Source organism: Bombus bifarius, unplaced genomic scaffold (assembly GCF_011952205.1).
Source record: "Bombus bifarius isolate JDL3187 unplaced genomic scaffold, Bbif_JDL3187 scf7180000009200, whole genome shotgun sequence".
NCBI lineage: Eukaryota > Metazoa > Arthropoda > Insecta > Hymenoptera > Apidae > Bombus > Bombus bifarius.
Genome location: NW_022884965.1, coordinates 3,821,799 through 3,848,870, shown reverse-complemented (window position 1 = coordinate 3,848,870; position 27,072 = coordinate 3,821,799). Strand labels below are relative to the sequence as shown.

At 33.9% G+C, this 27,072-nt stretch overlaps 1 protein-coding gene and 1 non-coding gene across 5 annotated transcripts in view; one reads left to right on the top strand and one right to left on the bottom strand.

The window, feature by feature from the left end:
• The window catches only part of LOC117214274 (pro-resilin-like), a 30,626-nt gene extending 4,870 nt beyond the window's left edge, over positions 1 to 25,756 (bottom strand). The window contains exons 1-3 of one of the 4 annotated variants that reach the window (XM_033460242.1): positions 25,452 to 25,756; positions 23,981 to 24,108; positions 12,803 to 12,976 (exon numbers count right to left, since the gene is read on the bottom strand). In XM_033460242.1, coding sequence (XP_033316133.1) covers positions 12,803 to 12,850 — 48 coding nt within the window. In that variant the 5' untranslated portion in view covers positions 12,851 to 12,976; positions 23,981 to 24,108; positions 25,452 to 25,756. Of the gene's footprint in view, positions 1 to 1,887; positions 1,974 to 4,127; positions 4,302 to 4,358; positions 4,818 to 12,802; positions 12,977 to 23,980; positions 24,109 to 25,139; positions 25,171 to 25,451 lie in introns of those variants that run through there. The other 3 variants (XM_033460243.1, XM_033460244.1, XM_033460245.1) reach the window with 3 other exon arrangements.
• A 705-nt stretch (positions 25,757 to 26,461) lies between these two features.
• LOC117214516 lies at positions 26,462 to 26,654 on the top strand. The gene has a single exon (XR_004488895.1). It is a non-coding gene; the product is annotated as a U2 spliceosomal RNA (small nuclear RNA).
• Positions 26,655 to 27,072: the final 418 nt, after the last annotated feature.

The following is a 27,072-nucleotide window of genomic DNA, read 5'->3' as shown; positions in this document are numbered from 1 at the left end:
GTTAAACAGCCTTCTCTCACCAGCATCGTCGCTCATTTAAATTTGCCAACTGAAGAAAGAGGTGGCTTGCACCATTGTCTCAAGCAAGTTATTGTTTAATGTTCACTGTCACAGCCAAAATGACGCAAGTTCTTTTTAAATCAAGGATTGCAAGTACTATGCAAATTGCATGAAACATACAGCTGGAAGTTGATTTAACAAAGTTGTGAAAAAGAAATCTACAGAAGAATACTGAAAGAAGCAATTTCAAAAATATAAAACTTCTAATAATTGTTTAATTAAACATTCAATCTTATACTTGTCAGGAAATCAGTATAGCAATAGTCTTCTTCATCTCAATAATAGTTACCACATCACTTTTCTCTTACAAGGTAGAGGATATGAGGAAACAATCAAGTAGAGCATATAAAAATTTTCACAGATCATATGTTCTTTAAAGGAAGTTGTTGCCATAACTACCGACAATAAAGATTCTTTCAGTATCCATGAATCAATCAAGACTCTCATATCTAAGGTTTATGGATCTTGTTGCATAAAACAGCCACGATCTTAGATGCTTAGTGTGAAAGAGTTTCCTGAGTTTCGATAAGAGTAAATTTATCTCAAAGAAGAAAATAAGATGTAGATATGATATACTCAAAGAATAGAGCATTGTGACATAAAGTATCCGTGAAACTAACAATAATTTGAATTCTATTAGTCACGCAATGTTGCACTTTCTATCACACTTCATTAGATCATGTAAAATTATAATGTAATTTAGGATTAAATTATCATAGTATATTGAAACATATTATATTGAAACTTCCTTTCAGATTAATTCAATTGTCAAGCGTGTTCATTCATAAATAATTTTGCTTGTAAACTGATATTAAGTTTACGTAGTTTCTTTTATTACTTTCTTCCTTTTTAAACAATAAAATTTTTTGTTACTTAAAAATTCTTTGTTTTATCTATGAATGATATACTGAATATTATATGTACATTATTTCTAATTTCCCAAATCCACATTTTTTCCTTAATATTCCACGAATAATATATTCTCATACTCTTTCAATATTTTAAAGATCCTTATTTTATTGTTACAGATTCCAACCATGTATTACTGAAATACTCAGCCACGAATTTCTTTGATTATATTCAATCATTATCAAAATCTCTTCACAGACATTGAATTCGATTCAGGCTCGATTCTTATTTTCTCTAACCATTCCTAGCACCTAGGAAGGGCTGTGGTATCGATAAATCAATTACGTCGCGTGATTCATCTCTTCTGATTAATCGCAAGATCCTCAAAGATCACGCGGGATACTTGCGATAATTTGTTAAAGCTTCACCCTCTCTCTACAGCTCTATTGAGATTTATGTACGGTTCATCGGTTGAAATGCTGCAAATAATTATAATAATTAGACTATTGAATCGCTTCTTAATGACATTAAGAAATTTATGCAACTTCCGAAGAAGATAATGTCACTTTAGGGATAGGTGATTATTAAGTATCTTAATCGTACACATATAGTAAAAGTGTTAAAAATGCAAATCTCTTCATACAAATATTTATGATTTTAAATAACAACGTGTATCCAATATTCCCTTGTGATAGTTGTTATTTAATGTAACAGAAACCAAATGTTATTTAATGGATTTTAAAGAAAAGAAAATCAAACAGCAATAAAATTGTCTTCAATACCGTGGAAGTTAGAGGTCACCTTATTAAGTCCTGCACTCTCTGAACAAGTAGTATTCAACATCTCTTCATTATGATCTTGATTAAAAAGATTTAAAGGTATCAAGCTTTCATAATTTTATATTAAAAGATTAATAAATTATACAAGTATATGAGGTTTCTTACTATAGGTTGGATTTCTTTCTTAGTGAGTACTCACCTGAAGGTAAAACATGTTGTGAAGAGAACTAAAGGCTCGAAAGTGCCGAACCTAACTCACGTACACCGTTTTTCTTCAAAAGAACACTGTGGAAAGACATAGCATATCAACCCTTTATGAAAGCACCATGAATTTTGGAAAATTTGAATTATTTCTTTGCACTATCCCTCTCGTGAGAACACTGAGATTATTTACTCTATGCAATCGACTCGAAGAGACTTGAAGAAGATGCGATTAATATTATTGGCAGCACAATTTATTCAACATTTTTATTTCACAATTTAATACTGGAGAAGCAAAGTTTAATCCCTGAATTTCAAATGCAATTATTGCAACCTACTCACAATTTCAAACAGAACAAATATGGTTATTTTGACCCCTTACTGTTTCTTTTTCAATAGGATTTTTTAATTTTTATTTTCCTACTTACAATTTCTAATTTATTTAAATAACGATATTTCTTATCAATTTTCATATCATTAGTCTTAAAAATCGTGATGTTTTTGATAAACCTGGTTTCAATAAATTATCATATTTTTGTAGGGTCATTTGTTTTATGATCTTTAATAAATATTTTACATTTTCTACATGCATGTTCAGATTGATCCTGAACTTATGAGAATATATACGAATATAATTAAAACAACTGCATCTAGTCACTGTACTAATGAAATTTCAAACAATTTTATGTAATACACATTATATGTTAATAAAAGCGTTCTATGATAAATGTTCAATGTATTTAAACCTTAAGAAACTATTTTACAATAAAAATTGAATAAGGTATTTAGACAGAATTTTTACAATAAAATTTGTCATGTACCAAAATGTATTTCATTATTGTTATACGTTTCTCGATAAGGGCAAAGTTGACGTTAAAATACTGCTTGTTAAATTCTTAAAGACTCATTAGCCGATTGCAGGATGTCAAGAGCAAACACAGGAGAGGGATATTGAAAATACCAAACCATTGTGTCGACTTGAAGGTCTTAAGTATAAAAGGGTAGAGAGATTATAGCTTTCAACAGACTTTGTTTAGAATGGAAGCATAAATTATCGTGTTTCTATGAAAACGTGTGCTTTGTAGCGTTAAAGGGTTGAATAGACCTCGACGACATTTCACGGTTAACCACACCCTGAGACTTCGCTACAATTCTTCATATTCATCGCATGCATGTACACCACTCCCTACTTGAGAACTTTAGTTTGAAACCTTCCTTGCGTGTTTCCTGCAGTATAGATAGAAGAAATATCTGTCTGCCTGCACATTCCTCAGTTTACTTCACTTGAAACAAAAATTATGTTCTGAGAGTTGCCATTAATTTAGGAGTCAAAGAATCAAAAGATTTGAAATCTTCAATTTAGGAATTAGAGAACATCTTTCTAATTCAAAAGTGAAGAAATTAAAATTCTATAATTTATGGATAAGAGAATTAAGTTAATCTAAATTCTCTAATTTAAAGATTAGAAGATTGAAAGAATGGACATTCTCTAACTGAGGGATAAAAGAATTTAAATGATTAAAATTTCATAATTTAGAAGTCAGAGAATTAACAGATATACAATTTTCCAATTTAGAAATCAAGAGGATTCAGAGAAGGAAAAATCCCATTAAATTAAAAAATCTGGCTGACCAGTATAAAAAGATATTTCGTAGCAATTAAATTTGAAATTTAAGTATTTTTTTTAAATTAGAAAACTAGATCTCTATCAATTAGCGAGTTTATCTCTTCTGGTATATTTCTATAAATTCATCTACGTATTCTAAAATATATCTAAGAATAAATAAAACTAGGCAAACATTACATGAATCAAAAAATCATAATTGCGTCGATCATATGGACCAGAACACAATGCTAAACTGTTTCAGAAAAATTCAGATATTTCCTAAGATAAGGGGGATATATAATATCCTCATAAAGAAATATTAAAAAATGATTCAGTAAAACTCTAAGTTCACACTATAATTACACTACTATATCCATAAAATCCTTTTTCCAGCCACCAAGCAGCAAAACTACCTCCTGCATCTTTAACAGTTCAAAAAGATCACAGAAGGTGTCCGTAACAGGATTTTCTCCACACAATATCACTTGACGAAAAAATCAGATCTCTGGTCCCATGCATAAATACGAGGATTAATAAAGCACCGTGGTCATCATGCAGATGGTTGGATCGATGAAATATCACCGAGGTCTGGCGAGGTTTTGTTGGAACTATTGTACTGGAGCCGCCCTTACGAATTCACAAAATTACTATTCCAATGGGGCACGTGTCTCGTTATACTATCGATATCGATGCACTCCGGCACGGCTGTGAATAAAGTCAGTACGTAACTGGCCGGCATGCTGGCAGGTTGGGTTTATATAGCGTGGGTCTAATAAGATGATACTTGAACGCGTGTTGGGACCGGGGCCCCAGAAGATCAGAAAGAGGGGACCGTTGATGAGCGTTGCCTTGTTTCGCCTTACCTTGCCTCACCTTGCCTTAGAACCTTGCCATCGTCGACCCGGAGAACGCGAATCCTGCACCACCTTCTTCCTTCATCGGACAACACGCCACTTCCCCCTTCGTCTCTTCATTCATCAATTTATCTTTTGGCTCTCAGATTGTTTCTTGTGTATAATAACATTCGAACAACGTTTTTCATTTTTGATTGATTAGCAGTAGCGGTTAGTTTCTTTGTTGTTTGTTATTATAGAATATAGTATTTGCTGCTATAGGTTTTAGGTTTGCTGCTATCACATAGTTGAAGGACACTTTCTGATAGATTGAAAATTAGGATTGTTTCAGAGTTTTGGATTAATAGCTTCTTTATAGTTTGATATTATGATGTGTAGTGTTAGTTATTTTATTATTGTAGAATCCAGACTTGCTATTATTACAGTATTACTACATTTGATAGATATTTTTTGATAGATAGCAAAATAATATTGGTTCAGATTTTTGGATGATAATTCCTTTATAGGGGTTGGTATCACAGGGTGTAATTTTGTTGAAGCATAGATTGATTGAATTTTTTGCTGTTAGGTTTGCTATTTTAATATTTCCCATCATTCTTGGAACTTGATTTGATATCTTAAGAGTTGAGTAGAAAATGGCATAAATGCATCTTCTTGCAGTCTTACGTTTTTCTGAATATATGTTGGTTGATATACATATTATTCGTCTCAATTTTAAACATTGAATATTTTGATCAATTCACTCATTCTTAGAAGAATTTTCTTGTGACATTCTATGATGTTCAAAGTACAATGATCTACTGGAAACAACAAACCTCTATTATTCATAACAACTTCCATAATTTAGGAAAATGGTCTCAACTTGAAGTATATGAAAATGATGTGTTTTCATCTGCAACAATGACTACAAGAGAAGTTCAAAATACTTCAGTGTGATGATCCAGCCTCTCCTGTTCCAGACACCTATGAAATATCAAATTCTTTCCGATTCGAAGCACGATGTAATCGATGGAATGACTTCTTCATGCTGCACCTTCGAGGCTAGAAGTCAACGCGCGCCTCGAAAGATCATTTGGATCGCATTGATCCGGATTAGCCTTCCCACGATGCGGCTAAGTGCAGTCACAGATTTGTCGTACACTCTCATCAACTTCTAACACTTCCTTCTCTTCTTTTATTTTTTAATGAATCAAATCCTCAAATCTATGGTGTAGAGATTTTGATTCTTCTCATTGATTATTTAACGCAGTATCTTTGAGGTTATGCACCCTTTCGACTGGTTCTTTGTATTACTGGCTTCTGTAAATGATAAAAGTACGACTATATTTATGATGATAATAAATTAATTAATGATGAGAAATATGGTACAGTTGATTGGTAGTGAAGATATTTTTGAGCTGGTGTTGAAGAGTGGTGAGATGAGATATTGGTTGCTATTGGAGATAATTCTTGAATTGTTATTAAAGATATATAAGGCTGATTGTGAGATTTGAAGATACAATACTAAAGAATATAGACTATGGTCTATTAGTAATACTAGAAAGTATAGAAAGTATTGGGTTGGCAACTAAGTTATACAATACCAATATAGTAATGATATAAAGGGATATAAAAAATAAGAGATGAAGTATATCAATGCATTTGCAATAAAAATTGTATAATGATAAAGAAAATGAAAAATTTTTTTCCATATCTTCCCTAACTTGACTAGGAGTACAGATACAGTCTGATACAGCACTTAGAGCCATCCTATCACAATATGAAGAGCACAAAGCAAAAATAATGCAAACGACAACATTTAATATTCTTTTTAATTTTTGAAAATTGTGAATAAAACTAAGCTGCGATAATAAATACTATTTATTATTACATCAACGCAAGGGTATTTTTTCTATGAATTTTTAAATCTTTATGAACACTAGACTGTGATCATTTATTCTTAACATTCCAAATTAATTGTTCTCTCTTCAATTGCAGATGGAAAAATTAGTATTCTATAAGGAGTAGGAAGAATCTATTGTCGCAAATCTCCTGGCACATCCAAGGTGCACGGATTCAAGAGGCAAACGGAGAAAGGCACGCGCGGGTACGCACGCTCGGAATTGCTCAGCGAGCAATCCACCTTCTGCCCAGCCTTACATGCATCCAACAACCGCGAGCAAGACCAGGTCAGGGCAGAGCACGAAGTTACTTCAACCCTTTCACGGCCGAGGAGATGCCTCGGTTTGCGTTTACATCGTGGCAACGTTTCCAATTTGACCAAATCTTCATTCTCATTTTGGTAATATTTACTTCGGGTCCTCATTATCTTCTGAAGATACAGACTTTGGATCCTAATTCGTTTCCAACGATTCTGAAAACACAAAATATTGTTTAATATTGGATATTGGACTTCCTAATTATTATCATAACGAGATCCATGTTGTCTTCATCAAAGGAAGACAATAACCATACTTGGCAAAAATGCATAATTTTTATGAAAAATTATGAATTGATCATTTTGACTATTCTGATAATTCATTTAACCTTCTTCCCAATAAATTTCTTTGGAAAATTTGTGTGTGCCTGCCTTTTTATTTCCAACTTCCAAGAGCTTTAATAATGATCTTTTTATGTGGCGCAAAAGCAAAGATAACGAGGCACATACTGAACTCCATAAATTATATAAATAACTGCACAGGAGGAATATTTCAACGCCCACTATAGAGGCAGAGACACGGATTTTGCGTCATTCTAATGGAAACATTCGTGTCGAAGACGTTATGGCATGTTCATTGATGAATTTCTTTCTGAATCGCGACAGTAGGCGTAACCACTACTCGTAATCATCCGATAATTCGTGCAACGGCATTCTAACACCAGTTTCACAAGAGATAGATGCAACCTACTCGAGATGGATGTGCTCCTCCTGAGTAGAGACCCAGTCAGTGCTTGTATTTCGCAACTTTTTTCGCACCACTTCCCACGACCAACGGCGCGTAACTTCTTTCATATACTCTATGCCCGATAATAAATGAAGATGGTCTAGATCGATGATCTATGATACATCGGTGACGTCTACATCATTAGCATCGCAATCTTCTAAATATTATTTTACAGAGAATTCTAGAAATATTTTATGACGACGGTGGCACAGGTTATAGATCAATGATCTATAGGATCTATGATACATTACTGATGTCTGTGCGCTATTATTAGCGTTCAAACGTTTTAAATATAATATACAAAATTATACAAAATTGTAGAAATATTTAATGGTGAACCAAGATGACCTAGATTCTACATAGATGATTTTTAGGATCTATGATGAATTATTGATGTCTGTATTATTAATACTGGGATTCTATTAGTATCATCTTCTAGAATTGCAGATGTGTCTAATAAAGCATGAAGATGTTTTAGATTCTAATAGGTGGATTATATTTAGAACTTATGATATATTATTTATATATTAATTTAATATTGTGATGGCTACTGACGTGACATTAGTCCCAAGTGACTGTTATTTATTAGTGCACAATACACATTTATTACTGATTATGGAGAAGTGGTATAAGTGACATTTTTGTTTCGAACAAGATATAACAAAAATTAACAGACCATTCCTGCTTTTAATTGATAACATTGAAAAGCTTAGCTATCAAGCTGTAACCATATATAGTGCCACTAAACCTCTCTCCATATTTACAATAACGAGCTGAAATTATACGCCAGTGTACATGTATGGATGGTGTTGCAAAATAAAAAATATTATCGCCGTGAGTAGACCATTCGTCTTTGAAATATTTGCAATGTCCTTTTCATCCCACCTCACCCTATTACCTCCATCCTTTTACCTTTCAAATATTCGAAAGTATTAGATTTCAAATTTCCTAGAACTATATAATTTAGAATTCTTACAAACGTAGTAAAAATCATGTTTTAATGTCGATAATAATCTTTTATAAATTATACGCATAAAGACTAAAGATTTTCATACGCCCTTTATCTCGATGTCCATGGAGAGTGGAAGAATAATTTTCATATCAAATTTGTACGTTTTCCCTCGTTCGCTTTCTTCAGGGAGAAAGCGATCGAACGAAATTCCAAAGTGTAATGTCAAGCGTAAACTTATGAAACGCGAAGCTGAAATGGTCTCAGCGGACAATCGTCAAATTTATTTTTATTGCATCGGGGCCTGTAACATCCGCGGAAGAAGAAAAACATGGTGGCGCCAGTGTACCGCCTGTTGCGTAATCACGTGATCCACCGACCGCCTTAAAAGTGGAAAACTTTTTAAGATTCCACGATCGTAAAGCGAACTAATTGCTCGGCGCTGATGACGGTCGCCGACTCATGAGAAAGTTTTCTCTTCCAACTTAATTTTTCCACGAACATCAAGGCTACCACGTTCGCTTACTAATCGCCCCACCCTTCGTTTGATGGGAAAGAGCAAATTATATTCTAGTAGTCTCCTGTCGATCGTTTCACTTTAACTCTTTACGACTTGGAGGTTAGGATACGTTTTAACAAAATTTTGCTTTCTACATATTAATAATAATATTTTAAAGATATTCCAGGAATTTAAGATCTAGGTATGACTGATAATTGGAAGATTATACTTACATATACTTAAAATGTATTATTTTATTATGTTTCTTTGTTCAAGACAATCAAGTAAATTCTCATGGATAGGAAAAGGAGTAGAACCTCAAATTAAAAAAAAAATTTATCAAGGAAGCAAAATTCAGTCAGAACTTTGTTGACCTGCCTTTGAAGCAACGCATCTTGGCAATAGTATATCTTCATATGGTAGCATTGGTAGCATCATTCCTGACGAGTATTTTGATGAGAAACTAGCACCTGTTCAGCCGTAATTGGCGGATTCCTCGCGTAACACCGATGTTTCATCAAATTTACCGCACGTCAGGGCAATTCGATGCGGTAGTTGCAACCATAACTACTTATATCGCTGATTACTTTGATCTTCTACTGTTTAACCAATAGACACTCCCACGGTGGAAATTTATTTCCAACCTAATTACGAGTCAAGAGACTCCAAGTTTCTGCAAAGAACATACACAGTAGAATTTCATTCATTGGAAAGAAATCTTAATTAGTGTCCAATTAAATAAATTCCTGTCTATTGAATCCACTTACCTGAAAGCAAACTGTTGTTATATAGAATTTAGTTATTGAATAATGAAATTTACTTGAAATTCAAATCAACAATTGAATTGGAATACTCAACGATTTGGACACCCCCTCTGTTTCATCTAACAGATCACGAATCTTATCTACATCTATTTTAGGTAGCCACAGGGATCATAGAGTACCTCCAGGTTGCTTAAGTTATTATGTATTATATTTACTTAAGTTAACTATTGCTATATTCCTTTCATGAAACTCGTAGAGAACTTATAATATACTTTTTACCCCTCAATGGATTTGTATTTATACAAAATCTGAACTGAAATTTGGTATTGAAGAAGAACAAAAATAATTGAACAAACAAAACAGATATGATACATAATACATGAGAAAAATAATTATAGCTACTTAAAATTAACATTCCAATTGGTTAGAAACGAACAACACGTAGATAGGGAGATAGTGGATGATGAACTGGATGCATGTATACGGGAGTCTCAAGAGAGAGAGGATTGTCTCACTCCTGTCACTTTAGCGATTAACGTTGCACGTTAGACGTTTTACAAGACACGGTCAGACTATTAACGAACGCTTTAATAACGTCTAATAACGTGGTGTGTAATGCTCACACGGAGATATTATTTTCAAATGTTGCAATTGCATGATACCATCCTTTCAATAGACTACAGTCTCTATCATGAAACTGATAATTCAGGTAACCTTTCTTTTTCATTTTCCTATTAATATGTAAATTAAAATTTCTCAAATTCCTTCCCAATCAATGCTGTTAGCATTCAGATAGAATGTTATTCTACCTGAATAATTTTATTTTTACCAGATCTACTATAGTGATTAAATTGTTAGGTGACTTCTAGTGAACTGTGTCTAAACTTGCAATTGGCATATTTAGATGTCTGATTGAATCTATAACTACTTACTGACTGACTGAAATCTAATCCAAACGTAATCCAAATCTAATTCAAAGCTAATTCAAATGTAATATAAATCGGATTCAAACCTAATCCAAACCTAATTGAACTAATGCTACATAGGATGTACTTTGTCTGGATAATTGATCTTTATTGTTTTCATTACAATGATTGAATCTTTCGAGCTAGTGAGGTGTGTCTGAACTTGGAATTGGCATGTTCAGCATAACATTTAATATATGTATGTCGACCCTTGTCAAGGAGTTTAAGAGGCCATGAAAGATTGAAATTGTATGTAGGAGTCAGTATTGACATGGATGATCCTTTTATACCATTCTCAGGATTACCCTTGATATGATTTCCAGATCATCCAGATCCAAAAATACATAGAATACACATATTGTGCAAAATCGTATGAAATATCTAAAGTACAATAGTCTATATAGTATTTAGTGAATCAAACCTTTTATACCTGAATTTTATACAATTTTATACCTGAATTCTTTTTAATTATAATCATAAAAATATAGCGATTAGCTAGCTACAATAAATACAACGCTATACAAATACTTTTTGCAGTCACTGTATGACAAATTTGGTGGTCGAGGTTCTTAAGTGGTTCGTAACACGGGAATGGACGGGAAGAGACGGTGTGATGGAGCACCCAGATTCTTGGCAAGCAGTAGGTCATCTGCGACTAGAACGAAGAGTTTTCACTTTCATCGTGACCGAGGGAATGCCTACTTACTTAGATGCGCAACAGACAAAGGCGTCACGGCGCGAAGAAGCCGGCTAACTATGACACGCAACTTCGACAGAGGATCGGATATTCATAACCTTCCATTGAATTCGCGCACTCGTGCGAACTCTACGTTCCACTTGGCCTATTCCTCTCGCCACCTTGATGTGAAAACGCAGCCAACATCCATAAGATTTGACCGTTACACCTGGTCGCTGGAACGCCTAATACTCATGGTCATAATTCATCTGACACATTTGGAAATCTGGTTTCCCCTTTGATGCGTTTATATGGTCAGAGGTGAATGATGGTGAACACAAGGATGTAGCTATTTATAGGAAATGTCTTCACTGAAAAATTGCTTTATATATGGTATGGCGTATAGTGGTTGGAATTCAAGTGATGATAGGTTTAATGGTGTTGTTTGATTAAATCAATGTTATAGGGAAATTGGAAGCTCTGAAAGATTTGAGGACTTACAAAGCTTTGGAGATCAGAATTTTAGGGATTCAAACGTCGAAACTCAAAATTTTAGAGAGCTAGCTATGATATCAGGAAATTCAATTTCGAAACTCTATATTTTGAAAAATGTTAGTTAATAGTTATATCGCGCTATTGTCGCGTCACAGCTCGTTATAAGCTTAATTAGGGTAATGATGGGTAGATAGTAATTATCATAATGATACTAGCAAATTATTTTCTAACTGGCGATTTCTCGATTTTAGATCTTCTCAGGAAGATTTCGTCAATTTTACACTTTCAAGTTCTACATTTAACAGATATTTCAATTTCAGGAATGTTGATTATATATTAAAAGGTATCCATTACCGATGTAATGGCAAGTACTATGAGATTTACTACATTCTGTAATGATGATCTTAAACAAGCGTGTCCCCGTTTCATCATGGTACACCATGAAAATCATCAGTTTCCTTTTTCATACACGATAATCAAGTGGGTATTTTGACATTGACATTTAACCATTAATGGTGTAACTGTTAACTTTGCAGACTAATGCATCACATAATTTATACAACTTCCATTGGATAAGTTAATCACTTTTTATAATAATTTCTAAAATATGTTATATATTGCATCCTATATTCTTATAATAATATGTTTTACACCATACAAACCTAATACTATAAATTTAATCGGGAAGATCAAGTCATTGGAACTTGAAATTATCAAAATCTTTGAAATTTCTACAATACAAATCTCGATGCTGAAAAATTTTGTAGAATCCAAAGATCCTCTAAATCTCAAAACTTTGTATAGTTACGCTGTTCAACTTTACAATTTTACTTACACTCATTGCTATCTATTCTGTTATTCAATTGATACCTCTATTCAAATACCCACAACATAAATAGCATTTAAACGTCAATTAGAACAAGAAAATGAACGCAATCTTTCTTCTGAATCTGCTCGACTGTTTCATCATTGGCTCCTGTACAGTTCCTCTTTTATTCTCCTGGCCAAATCCGTGAAATGAGCCCACAAGGGTTTTCCAAGCGTAGCAACAGCTCACGTGGAGCATCTCAACAACTTTAACAACCTTAGCACTCCTTTTTCTTTCTGCCATCTCATATAATAGGACATCTTCATCACGCAATTTCTTGCGCGCCCGTTTGCACTTCTGTTTTCTAACTTACCTTCTTCTTCTTCTTCTTCTTCTTCTTCTTCTTCACGAGTTGGATCATTCGAAAACGTTCCTGACATTTCGGTCGTCACAACCTTCCAGTCTCGCCACCCAAGATTGTGGTTCGTAGCTTGCGTGACCTGTCTTATGTAAGTGGCTGATCCAAATCTTGAAACGAACCGGGACGCTGTTGGAGAGTAAATTAAAAGGCAAAGATTAGTTGCTCGAATTGAAATCGTCATAGATGTAATGGTATTCATTGCTTAAGTTAACATTAGGAAACTGGAAGTTTCGGGACTCGACATTTTCGAGAGCATCAGAGAACTGAATGCGTTAGAAAGTGATATTTTAGGAAACTGAAAACTTTGAAATTTGAAAATTTAAGGAACTCGAAATGTTGGGAAAATTGAACTGTGGAATTCGAAACGTGAAGAGTTTGAAGCTCTGAAACTCGAATTCTTAGAGAACTCAAAAATTTGAAACTCAAAATCGTGGGAAACATAATACTCTGGAACTCGAAATTTCCGGGAAATTAAAATCACGAATTTCTGAAATTCAAATACTAAGAAACTCGATATTTTGAGAGAATTCAGGATTTTGGAATTCGCAAGGTTTGAGGGCTCAAAAGCCTAAGATTTTCAATCTTGAGAAACTCAAGGCTTTGTAAGTCGAATTTTAAGCCAAATATCATCAATTAAAGCCACTTCCGTTTTCTCGTCACCACTATACTTTGCATTCGCATTCCGATCTTGTTCGTTAATAAAACGACGTCGCGTTGAACTTTTACTTCGCCTTAAACTTTAAGCACACCACGGTGCAACCGCGCATCGGCCTCTTTGTTTATTCTCATAAAAGAGGTTAACAGAGGAATGCTATTATAGTCCTCTGGGTTATCGTTAATCAGTCTTTTTTCAGGGTAATTAAATGACTTTAGTGCCTGTTTTCTTTTTAAGTTCACTCTCCTCTGCTATAACATTTCTTTTTCTTCCCCCTTTTCTTCAGAAGGCCACGGAGGAAGTAAATACGTTTTTCTTATAAAGAATGCTTGACCTCTTTGCTGGCCATACTTTTGATCAAGCTTTTAGTATAATTTCCAACAGACTTTCTACGCCTTATGTAAAAATGAAAATATTTAATACAAGGTGTTAAAACAGACTTTAGAATTTAACCCATTCTTGAGGTTGCCACATTTTATTTATTATTTCCTTTTAGTCAGTTTGTGTAATTTTCAATATAGTTTACATTTTTTTAAATTAACTTAGCATGTGGGTAACTTCGCTTGCCAATGAACTAGGTATTTATTATACATTTTTATATTTCTATACGTTCATGCTTTGACAGCCTGTGTACAAAAATATGTGCTAAAAAATTTGTACAGAAGATTTGTAAAGGAAGGATGATTATGGTGAAAGAATTTGGGAATTCCACTGCCTTAAGATACTCTTTGGTCCATCAAATCCATGATTGCATAAGGCTTGAACGGTGATTGCCGTTTATACGATCAAGCAATTTATGAAATGACCATTTTTTACATATGCACATGTTTCTCGAATTTAACGAGTCTCTCAGAATACAAAACAATGAGAGTAAAATATGACCTAACTTATTATGCAATGATTTTCTCTTTCTTATTTTTAAACCCCTTTTTTATTACTATATGTTACTTTCCTTTGTAACAATCAATCAATCTTTTACCTATATATAAATTAACTAGCTTCCTCACTATTCCCCAGGTTTATGACTAAAATCATGTAGCAAAGTAAATAACAACAAATGTTGACAGACAATCTAATAGTTTTGGACCGTTTCTTTAGTTTCTTCATAAATAAAAGTTGAAAACTGATTAGCTATGATTAATGGTTGAAATCAAGTTTGAACTATTATGTTATAAACAATACTGCTTGTACAAGAAGTTAGAAAGAGCAAAAATGATGACATACTTTTACCAAAATCTCAAACCTCATAACAAAATATAGAGAGCAAATGTGGACTAACATATATATATTTTTCTAAGCGTGAATTTTGTCAGTTACTGTATACCGGTTATCCGTCGTTGGAATAATCTCACCGACATTTCCAAGTTTGTAAAATCGGCGCTCGCGGATGCATCACGCGTCGCAGCATCATCCTCGTCACTTTAATTGCTTTACGACACAAGCGAAGACGCATGTCAGCCAGCATCCGTGGATTTATGGTCGAACCGCGCGCAGACACGCGACAATTTATGCGAGACAGAGATGAAACTGAATACGGGAACGAGTGTTCAACATTCCCTGTCTGCGGTCAGATTTATTAAACATTGAATTTTACTGTCCTGCACGATTGATAATGGCCATCGCAAGGAAACTATACCCCATCAATGATATACTTTACAATTGAGACATAAACTTCTTCAGAACTGTAAATTGGAAAGAATAAATGACATATAAACATTAATTCTCAATATTATTAAAGATTAGGTAACTTAACATACATTTTTGTGGGGCATCGAGGAATTCTGGTTAGAAAATTATCAAACGTGGACCTATATCTGCAAACGTTACTTGAGCGGTTGTATAGACGTTAAAGAGCAATGAAATAATTCATTTATACTGTACTTAGATTTGAATGCTGCTCTACGATCCAATTACATCACAAGCAACTAGTATAATCAACAGTTTTCTTCTGTTTGTTCCATCTGATCTCATAAAGGGTATCAATACGATCGAAGCTAATTAAACATTTTTACCAGGGATATTCTTCAATTATTAAGTAGGTAGAGTTTCAAAGACTGGTCAGTTGTCCTCTATTTGTTCCATCTAAACTGAAAAGGGAATCAGTGGAATTGAATCTAATCAAACACTTTTCCAGGGGTTCCATTGTTGAGCAGCAGGCACAGTTGCAGAGTCTGGTGGGTATCAAGGCAGAGCGGTTCACGTAACCTACGAAGAACTATCTCGGAGCATAGACTTTAAGATCGAGGAGGATGAAATGTCACGAATGTCTTGAACACAATGTGCTGCGAAGGAAAGGGAAGGACAACGGGGCAGAAGACGGCCGTCGAGGAGGGAAGAAGAGAAGAAGAGAAGAAGAGAAGAAGAGAAGAAGAGAAGAAGAGAAGAAGAGAAGAAGAGAAGAATGCTGGCATCCATTGAGGAGAGCATCGCGCTCGATCCAGAAGCGAGGTGTTAATGTCACGCACTTCGAAATCAGATGGAATCTAATTCAACGAACCTTGATCTTTACTGCCTCCTTTTCTTCTCTGACCTCGCGTGAAAGAACGTTTTCTTCGTTGGATAACAGTCAACTGTGTTAACCCTTTAGTTTCCACCAGAAAAGAGGTCGAGGAACCGAACGGGGTTAACTTAAGGGAAACAGGAACTTTCAATCCTACAATCTCAGATTATGGCACAATTTGGGACATTTTCGTAATTCCTCTTTACTTAAGATATTTCCTTCTGTTACAAATTGTAAATTTATCTTCTCCACATTTCATTAATTTACTGGATACTAACAAGATTTTACTCGATATTGAATATTTAAAAAAAAAAGTATTACTTACAACTGATTCCAGTAGATCATAGATAAAAATTCCAATATTATAGCAACCGCATCCAGAATTGGTTGTGAATTATTTGTAACTCAATGATACTAATTATAGTTTAATTACGGTGTGTATAGGATATTAAAAAAATGAAGAATCTTCCTTGCGCTCAGTGTCTCACGATTCTAGAACATCTCATACAATGGAAGTGAAATAATTAGTATTAAGCTTACCTCGGATCTCCTTAGTGATCGCGAAAGGACAACAACGTGCTATGATTTTTCATCGCTTGAAATTGATCATCCGTAGTCGGGAAGAACGAACGTCGCGCTATTTTGAACGTGATTACCATACAATTCCAATTCAGTAAAGTGGTAGCTAAGACGATTGGAGACGTCAACCGAATGGGACAATTAGACGTTCTTTTATTCTTATGAAGTGGCGCGAGGAATGTGGTTTCATCTTCGCTCGGAGCTATAATAAGTTGCACACAGTGGCATCAATAAAAAGAAACAAACTGACATTTATCCATTCTACTGATTAAATCTGATCAACAGATTTTTAACTTTCAAATATAATATTTTGAAATCTTTTTAGTATGAAGTCATTCTAGATATTACAAATAACAAAAGCACTCTAATTTCTAAAGTAGAGTAGGTACCCTATATGTATGCAGTCTGAAAAGATTCAAAGAGAAATGTTCTTTGAAGAAATAGAATCTTGTACAGGGAACCTGACTTAACCACTTAAATATATCTACAGATATTCCGTAACTTCCTTTAAAGAAGTTCTAAACTTAGTACAGTCAAGTGATCTCTCCTTGTTGCACAAGTATAAATGCTCCTCTTCTTCTGTAACAGGTGTTAGAAGATCTCATAACGTGGCGAATATTTCACAATGACTTTCTCCTTTTTATGATTATTGAAAGTGGGCCAAGGGTTCTTCCCTCAACCCCTGGTAATTTAAACATCTAGTTACATTAGGCACGTCTGTCATTATTTATAATTACATGAAAGAAGCATGTGTGATTAGTAATCACTGATTACAAAACATCCTAATATAGCGAGTAAAAAGTTCCTTTTAAACCATCCTGACGGTATTGGTTTGGTGCTTCAGTGATTTCGTTATTCCAACGCAACTTTTGAAAAGGGAAATATAAAAAAGAAATTGTTCTCGATCTTCCAATTATGCAATCGTGATTACTGTAACCCTTGAAACGTAATGACACGGAACGCACACTGTTTAAAAGTTGTGTAATTATAAATGAAGATGGTACAGACGATAATTAATTGACTGACTTTCTACGGTTTTGTACTGTGCTCCTGAGCCTTAATGATGTTATGACGCTTAATTGATTCCACAGAAAATACGTCTGCCCTTTGATCCACTGCAAAACATAAATCATTTCATGGTTATGTTTGATGCCATCTGGTTTTTATCCTATAGCGCAACGCAGTACGATAATGAATCGGCGCGAAATTTAATTTGATGTCAGTTTGCAACATTGCACCTCGTTATTCTAATGATATTGCTATATTCCCCAATTTGTAGAATTAACTTTAACATTAACCTTACCTGGCCTGGTCAAATGACCGGTTTCAAAATTTAATTTAAAATTGTATATTCATTGTTATTTCTTTTGGTCTTATTATCTGATTAATCAAATTCTCAATTTTTCTTAATAAAAAAATTTACATAAAGTTAGATGAATTTTGTCTATTGGACTTATTCAGGGTTGCATTCATACTTCTGCAGGTCCTAGGTGCAACATCAATATGGGCTCAAGTTATGTTTTGAAGTTAAGCTTTAAGATGTGACCCTTAGAGAGTGTGGTTATTCAGACTGCACCTAATACAGTTTTTGTACATGTACAAAGTCGTGTTGCTTCACTTCTATTGTCATATAAGGAGTAGTAACACAGTAATAGAAGATATAGCCTTTTTGAGACACCATAGTTTTGCAATACATCGAGTTATCACTGATGGGACCGAATGGTATATTAATAGCAGATATCTCATCGAAATTTGCCGGATGTCTTGTCGGCGTTCTTTGTTCCGGCCCTTTTTCATCCGTTTACAAAGCGATGGGAACAATTTGATATTTTTCATTCGGCTTTCATACGCGGCATATCCGTCACGGTATACCGGTTATAATCTCATTGTTGGCCTGTAAATTATGCCATTTCGTTTTTCAGCCTTTCTGCTCTCGCTCTAAGACCAAGATTCAATGATAGATCCTGTTAACGATACGTCCATTGGCACAGCGCCGGTCGTGATTACGAAAACTTTATACGCTGGGAAGAGAAGAAACCAGGATCGATAGCCTCTCGATTAATCGTTTCTACAGTGCTTCAGTAGTTGGTACAAATATTGGCAAATCCTCCAGAGAGCTGATGACCAGTAGTATTGTTGATTTTGCAGCACTGATTAATGGCAATATTAATCTAGCTATATTATTATATTATACGTACATATTGCAGAATTCTTTTTATAACACTTGAAAGGAGATTTAATAATATATTTAATAGTAAAGAAGCGGTATACATTATCTTTATTATCTAAGTTCCTTCCAAGTGTTATCGCATTTCTTCAGATACAGTAACATGGTCTTTTTGATAATTAATCGTAATATCTATAGAGCTTTAAAACGCTGTAAATAATCTTCTATAAAATGTTGACAATAATGTTATGTAATTTATTATATTTTCTATATGACTTAAAAACAGACTTTTCCTTAGCCTTATGTCATGTTGCTTCACTTCCATTACCATACAATTCTGGCGTATTTATGTGCGTTGTGACTCTTAATTAACATTGTTATATGACACGTGGGAGATCGTGCAAGCTTCCAACGTGTCCATAACCTGTCCAAGATCCTGATTTCGCCGTCGACGTACGGAACACCACCGGTCCGATCGATTCTATTGATTTGCAACCTGATCGAGTGCGATGGAGCAATTACATCGAACAAGATGTACCGCCTTCAGTCCCGTTACTTTTAACACTGTTCTGCATCGTCCAAAGAAATATGCCTCTTGTGGTAGCATAAAAATCACGCCTACGCGAGGCGAGGGGACGTTATGGTTGATTTACTGACGTGGTTCAAAGAGGCTCGAGAACCGACGTACCAACGAACAGCAATTTGTAATTTGTAGTGGCGTTGATGACTCTCATTTGTGACGTGATTATGACCTGGTTGCTATTTCTTTCAGACTACATGGCCTTTTAGGTGATGCAACATGTTGTATACCAAAACCACTTGTTAAAACTATTCCCACTTTCTGGATCATTTTGTTTCCAGGTGTGCTTATGACTTGAGCACAAGACTGAGACAATTATTCAATTACTTAAAGGCATTTGGAATATTTGTATATACAAGAAATATTGACATATCATTTATTATAGGATTTTTATGTTGATTAATTGGGTCCAAATACATTGGATTTTGTACTATTTTATAGTGGTATTTGCTTCAGTATATATGGTTTTTTAGATGAGACTTGCTTGCAGACCTGTGACACTGTTTTCACATTTTAAGTCATTTTGCTGCCAAGAGTGATGGTACTTTATCAGTAACTTGAGTACATGTCTGAAATTAATTACATGGCTATTTAAAAATATTTTGAATATTTATATTTATATATGGATCTTTCTGCAGTTTCTGAATGAATATGGGATTTAGAATATGTGGACTGTATACCTAATGCATGCAGGAAGCTCACAACAGTTCCAGATTAGTAGAATTTAATTCTTTATAAATTTGTATAAATCTCACATTGGGTTTTTTTAATTTATTGTAATATGAGACTTGAAATATTTGGATTGGACAGTTAATGCAGTGAGAAAGTTAAGATGTATTTAATTCTTTGAGAGTTGCTCATAGCTCTTGGCTCTCATACCTTCCAGTAATCCTGATGACAAGTAGAGAATGTGTTGATCTTGGAACTTTTTAAATTCCACTTTTAAGTTCTTCAGATCATTCAAATTGTAATACAAAATTTCAAGAACTAAATTAAAGAGTTCATGTTTCTTCAGAGTTTTTCTCTTTACTTTATTACCTAATAATCTCATAAACCTAACTTTAGGATTACATAGTATCAACTAATATGTGATCCTTGAAAGGCCACTAGAACAGGTTTGCAAAAGTGTTGAAGTAGAAAATACGAAGAGTAAACGTTAAAAAATGTGGAATGTAACAGCATATTAAATACTCTGGAGTTATTATATTAAAATACCTTTCGCCGTGAGAAAGGAAGAAAATTTTTGTTTTGCATTGACCGGCAAATTATACGGAGGTGCTGTAACGCATCTTCGAGACGCATTTAGCGGAAGGTGTTGAGAATATTGGTACTATGAAATGAAATTACGAGAAGTAGTAATTTATTATTCGTCGCTGTTTTAACATCCATCGTCCACTGGTGAACCATGTAATCGTAGGTGATAAAAAAGTGGATAATGAGTACTAATATCGAAGGTAAAGGAGCACCGTTGAAGCAAAGGCCACTTTAAAGGGCATCCCATCCCATAAGGAAGTCATGGTGACCATCGCTTTCCCTTGGCTCATATGGAAATTATCTCAGTTTCAATTAAGTTAGACTTTTCAAATACTGAAAAATGACAAACAAATTTGTAAATTATATTAATGAAAACATTTTCTTTATATCGTTGGCCTAATTAATCATTCAAATTAGATTGCATTTCTCAACCATCGGACAAATATCATAAAATTTGTAACCCATGTCATATTAATGAACGTACTTGGTTTGTCTTGACCTAATTAATCATCTGGAGTAAATTTACTTTAAGATAGAGACATTACGATGCGAATATGCTTATCAATTTGTTAGGAAGATGCGTTTCAACCGGATGGCGGATTCTTCGTTTACTTCCTGCGCCAACTACGCATAGAAATCTCAATAACAATGATTTATGGCGGTAATCATATCGAGAATCGGGTTTAATGAGCTCAAACATCAAAACAAGTAGCCTTAATGAGGTCTCGTTTGAGAAGATCTAATATCCAGAGATAATCCTCGTTTCTTCTGTTGCGTATTATTCTAATGCAGTGCTTCTCAACAACTAGTTTCCACTCTTCGGTTATATAGATATTGTTGTATGGGACTTGTTACACAACTGAAGCGTCATTCATTTTAATCAAATCTGCTATTAAAAACCTGCCAAAAACTGCCATTAAAATCCAATTAGTTCACGATGAATGATTATACAATAATGACTACGTGTACAGTAATTTAGACTTCATGTGATAATAGTTTATATAGAAATTTGTTAAATACATTAATTCTTTAACGAAGTACTATAATTATTGAACACAGTGCTTTTTGTTGTCAGGTTAAATTTGTATTTAAGTATGCCCCAAGTCGTATCATAATAATTTCCAATTATGTAACTAATGTGAGAAATTTCAATTACTATTACTACTACAATTTTCAGATAATTCAAAGTATCGTATCCAAATAGTAATCACACATATTATTACTAATGAAATTTGTAAAAATATGTAAAACAGGTTTCATCTTTTTAAAAATTATATTCATAATAATATATCATACCACGTGGCGGAGACACGAGTTTGGGAAACACTGTTTTAATGGTTTTCCGTTAAAGTACTCAGTTGGCAACTTTATCGTACACGCGTCCCTTAAATTTACGATTCGCGCGAAGCATAAACATCCTGCCATTATGCGAAGTTCGCTGGAGTATCCCGCCGTCGAGTATTCAAGCATTGTATTCCCTTATCGAGAGGTATCTAATAAACTATCTAATTTCACACGAACTTGACACTTTTTCTCGCAACGGAATATATACTCGTGCGATACGTATCTGCTCATTCTATTCTATTCGCGATTCGTATTAATCCTAACCATCCTTAAGAACCACGAAAAATCTAGAAATTCAAATTTCTATATTCACAAAGATTTCTAACAAATTTCAGATTGATGTAGTGTATTCACTTTGAAGCATTTTTGAGATGACGAAACATTCATTACGATTTTGCCCATTCAGAGGTTAGATTATTATCAAAAGTAAACGAAAATAGAGCAGCGCAGAAAAAATCATTTAATTTCAAAACTATGCCCAATTCGCTTTATACTAATTCAATGTAAAAGTAATTGTAATATGTAAAACGCAAAATATAGATTAAAATGAAGCAAATTGTAAAATTAACAAAGGTGGGCTTATCGTGTCTTTCCTATGTGATCTTCAAATGGAACCATTTGAATTAAATTGCAATTAAGAAGCGAAAAGTGTTCATAATTATAAATTGAGAACTGTGAGAGGTTATTACTAGTAATTCTCCATTGAAACCATTAAATCATAAGTAACAATGACAATCTGAGCTAGAATTACCATAGCAAAAAGATTGAAAAATAAAGTAATATGTAATCTAAACTCTTGTGGGTTAAGAGGTGAAAATTGAGATTGAAAAATGTAAAAAAATGTTTGGCCTTCACATAATATTCTTGATCATTGTAACATTTGACTGAACAAAATTGCGACCAAATAGTTCTATAGTAATAATAAGATGATTGGAAGAGAGGTTAGGTCAACTGCGTAATTCTTACCCATGTGTTCGAATGATCTTGGTTTCGTGAACAAATTGGCCAGGATAACAAGTTCTAATGGCGTATGTTTGGCTTGTTCATCGTCTTTGCAGTACGCGACTCGAAAAGGTCTCGCTGAAATCTGATTGCCTCCCGCGCGTTAAAATCGCAATCAGCTGATCTCGCATCAAGGAACACAATACCAAACAGAATCGTTACGAAATCGAATTTCGATAGCTGTGAACCGTGACTCGCTAAGCGTTTTTGCCTTTCAACCCCCTCTCTGCTTTCTCTTCTTCTACTTATGCGAATCTGATGACTCGTGGCAATTTTTCAAATGTCAGTTGTAAACCGAATTTCAGTTACATACAATGAAATCATCTCTTTTGTGAAACGATAACTGAAAGGTAGTATAAACAGTTATAAGGAAGTAATAAGCAGTTAAAATAAAGAATAATTAAGTAAACCCTTAGAATTCTCTTTCATAACCCGAGTATTAAAATTAGTATGTATATCTTAATTCATTTCTGAAGTGCGGAAAATGCACAAACGCAAACTATTTTCTCTAAATTCCGTTGTATAATTCTGTGCATAAATATCTATAGTCTTATGACAAAGAACTAGAATATGTATATCCGTTGAGATCTATTAGTTGAAGTACACGATGGTTGTTAAAGTAGACAAATTTCTTAATTAATCAAGAATACCTGATTATCCAAACATTATTGAAGAAGAACAGATAATCCACTTTTCCTTCCTACTATTCTCTTGATGTTTTAAATAGAAATTGAAATGGTGCAATTACCAAAGCGCAAATAGTATTTAATTAATACAGAATGCTTGATCAGTCAAGGATATTGAAGGAACAGTCGAAGCCTTCAATAGGTAGGAATCGATGAAACATTCACGAAGAAATAGCGAGGGGCAGGATATATACCTGAAAGTAACTAAGACTAATTTGATCTTTGTACCTAGGATGCAAATAAAATTTACAGTAGAATATAGAAGGAGGTGTGTACGTGTATTAGCCGGATCATGGCCGTAAAGCAAGAGCTCGATCTGTCGAAGCACATGTTGCTTCGACCTCGCGCTCGCTCAATACTTACTCTGGTCTTATGCAAATCAGTCGAGCAGTACGTGCTTGGTGGAATGATGAGCGGTTGGCTAAGGTCATCATCGAGGAAGGTTAGCGAACAGGATCGGATTCATCCCCTTTATTTAGTCGTTTGGATTCCTATGAAAATAATTGGACAACTATTAAGGAAATTATGAAATTAGGGATATTTTGAAACTTTAAGAGAAATTTCTAAATTAGGAGCATTGGAATTTTTAAGAAAACTATGAAATTAAAGAACTGTTGGAAAAATTAAGAAACTGAGAATATTAAAATTAGAAAACTTTTACAAGAGAGTAAAAGTGCAATAATAAATAATGAAGTAATAAAACATTAAAATGGAAAGTGGAAATGCTGAATGATTTGATGACAGCGCGGCTGCAAAATGTCAGCGTTTTGTTAATTAGCCGCACGAGCTTAATGAAACCTCAACGGACCGTATAACCATTTAATTATGTGAAATTAGGTCGGAACGGTTGCCACTGGATTCTCACTGTATTTCAAACGACGGAAGAGGAATGTCGTTTGTCGTTTGCCGCGCTTAATTAAAAATCATGTATCCTAATTAATCATACTACGACTGCATAACGCCATTATTCAATAACAACGATCATTACATAACCTCACATAATTAAAATTCATGAGAAACAATAGTCAAGTTCGTAACAATGTACATATACATACGTATAATAATAATATACAGAGACAAATTAATGTTTAATTTGATATTAACTTTCCTAACCTATTCACGAATAATAATATTTATCGTACCATCCGTACATTTCAATATTTTTGGATATAACACATAATACAAGCCTAATACGATTGTTATGATGAGTAATTATTTCAAATTATTAGATTTTATCTTTAGTGAAAATAGGATTTGGCAAAGCTTGAATCAAGTAGTACATATGTGCATAATCTGAAAGTGAAGTGAAAAATAAGAATTATAGTAACAATAATAGCTTCTGAATTTCGTAAGAAAACAAATTTACAAGACAAGAAGACAGCAAGCTTTAAAACCATCGTATCTTAATTGATGATTGACGATAAAACTCTTTACAGTAATAAAAGTAAATTCTACCGTGTAGCAAATCACGTTTGTCACTTCGCTACAAGTGCATCTTTATCATGCACGCGGTAATAATTACCTTAACTAAAGGACAACCATGCCCGTGTGAAAGTAATACTAAAATTACTATAGCTTTGAGGGGTGGGGGCAATGATCACCCTTGCACCCCTGCTGTTTATTTCCTCACACCATTGACTTGAAGGTTATGCAAATATCGATAAAATCTCCATTTAGTATTATTTATCACTTTTAATAAATAATTTGTCACTTTAAATAAATAATCAAACTAAGGGAAATATAATATTTAGAAATAAATAAATTTCGAAGCTAGACACGTAGATTTCTAGGTTATTCATTTCAATTTTGAATGATTAAAAATGGTATAGCGTACCTGTGATTGGAAAAGTGGCATAAGGGAAAAGGAGATATGTAGAATAAAACAATGGACATCTTCGACCATTCACCCATTATCGGACTCTCCCCCAATCTAACGAATCATGTGATTCGACACGGACGATACTTAAAGGTAACTCCTTCCGTGACATTAAAAAGGCACTCCCAGGCTCTTGTTGCATCGGTCCCTTTGCCTGACTGGTTTCACACGCTATGTCGGATGTAGAAACAGTACCGGTAACGCTATTTCTTTTGTATAGTACACCTCTCCACGATATCGGGAACAGATCTTCCTGTCACCTTTTAGACTAAATACTTAATAGAACTCGACAATTCAATAATTATAACTATCGAGATAGTGTAAAATATAAATAAAAATCTATAGTTTTATTATTACTTACGGTCTATTTTTTAGGAGATTCAATGATTTTTAATAAACTTTTTTCTTAAACTACATTTTTCCAGATATCTTTTATTTCGATTTCTATAATAAGTTGCAGACTTTAGTCAACAACGATGATAATCTTGCAATTTTAGAAACTCACATGTTAATTTATTTTATTTCAATTATACTACATATGATACATACTGCTAAAAGTAATACACTAACGCTATCTACTAAGATTTCTAAGAACTTATTATTAGCCGTGTATTAAAATTTAATTCTATCATGGTAACATCAAAAATATTCAAACTTTCGAGTTTTCAGTTTTTCAAATTCTTAAATTTTACGATTTCCAGATTCTCAAATTTTTTGATTTTTCAATTGTCAGCTTACAATAATATCGCATTTACGTAATTTTTAGATATAACAAATTTCTGTTTGGTTTGTAATAGGTAGAAATATCTATTCATATAACCCCTTGCACTTACATATATATTTATACCCTATAAATGAAGTAAGAAAGTTCATATTCACGCCGCTAGGAGGTGCATTCCAATGAAACTTTCTCACTAGAGAGATTAAGGGGCAGAGTCGTTAAATACAAACAGAAAACTAAAATGGTTATCGCTTCTCGGCCTGATGGCTAAGATCAAAGTGTAGTATCTGTTCTTATCAGCTTAATATCTGATACACTCCCCATCGGGGAGTCAGAATATTAGTCTGATTTTTGGAATTCGGCGGAGTCGGCGGGGCTCGCTCCTCCTCTGCCACGGGTCGGCCCGGCATTGCAGTGCTGCTGGGATTGGCCCTACTTGTTAATTTATAAACAAAAAGTATATTTAATAGTGTGATAATTTATTTATTTAGTCCTACGACAGTTTATTATTTCTACCCTTGATCCTCCACATTTCCAAGCTGAAATTTTTGTGCCTGTATAAATGAGTAAAGTTATTAATTCCCTGCTCTGTCTATGTTTAGAAGTTGTCATATTTATATTTGCAAAAACTACTCAACTAATCAAACTGGAATTAATTGTCCCCGTTAGTGTTTAATTTATTTAACTATATAAATGTTTGCAATAAATAAATGGGGTCTCATTATCGTAATTCGTGAAATAGGTGATGATTTTATTTTATACATATTGTCTTGAGCTTCTTAAGATGAGAAAAGGATAAATGTAACAAACATTTCTCGCTTACTCTCGCTATATCTTATTTATGGTCATCGTTAACCG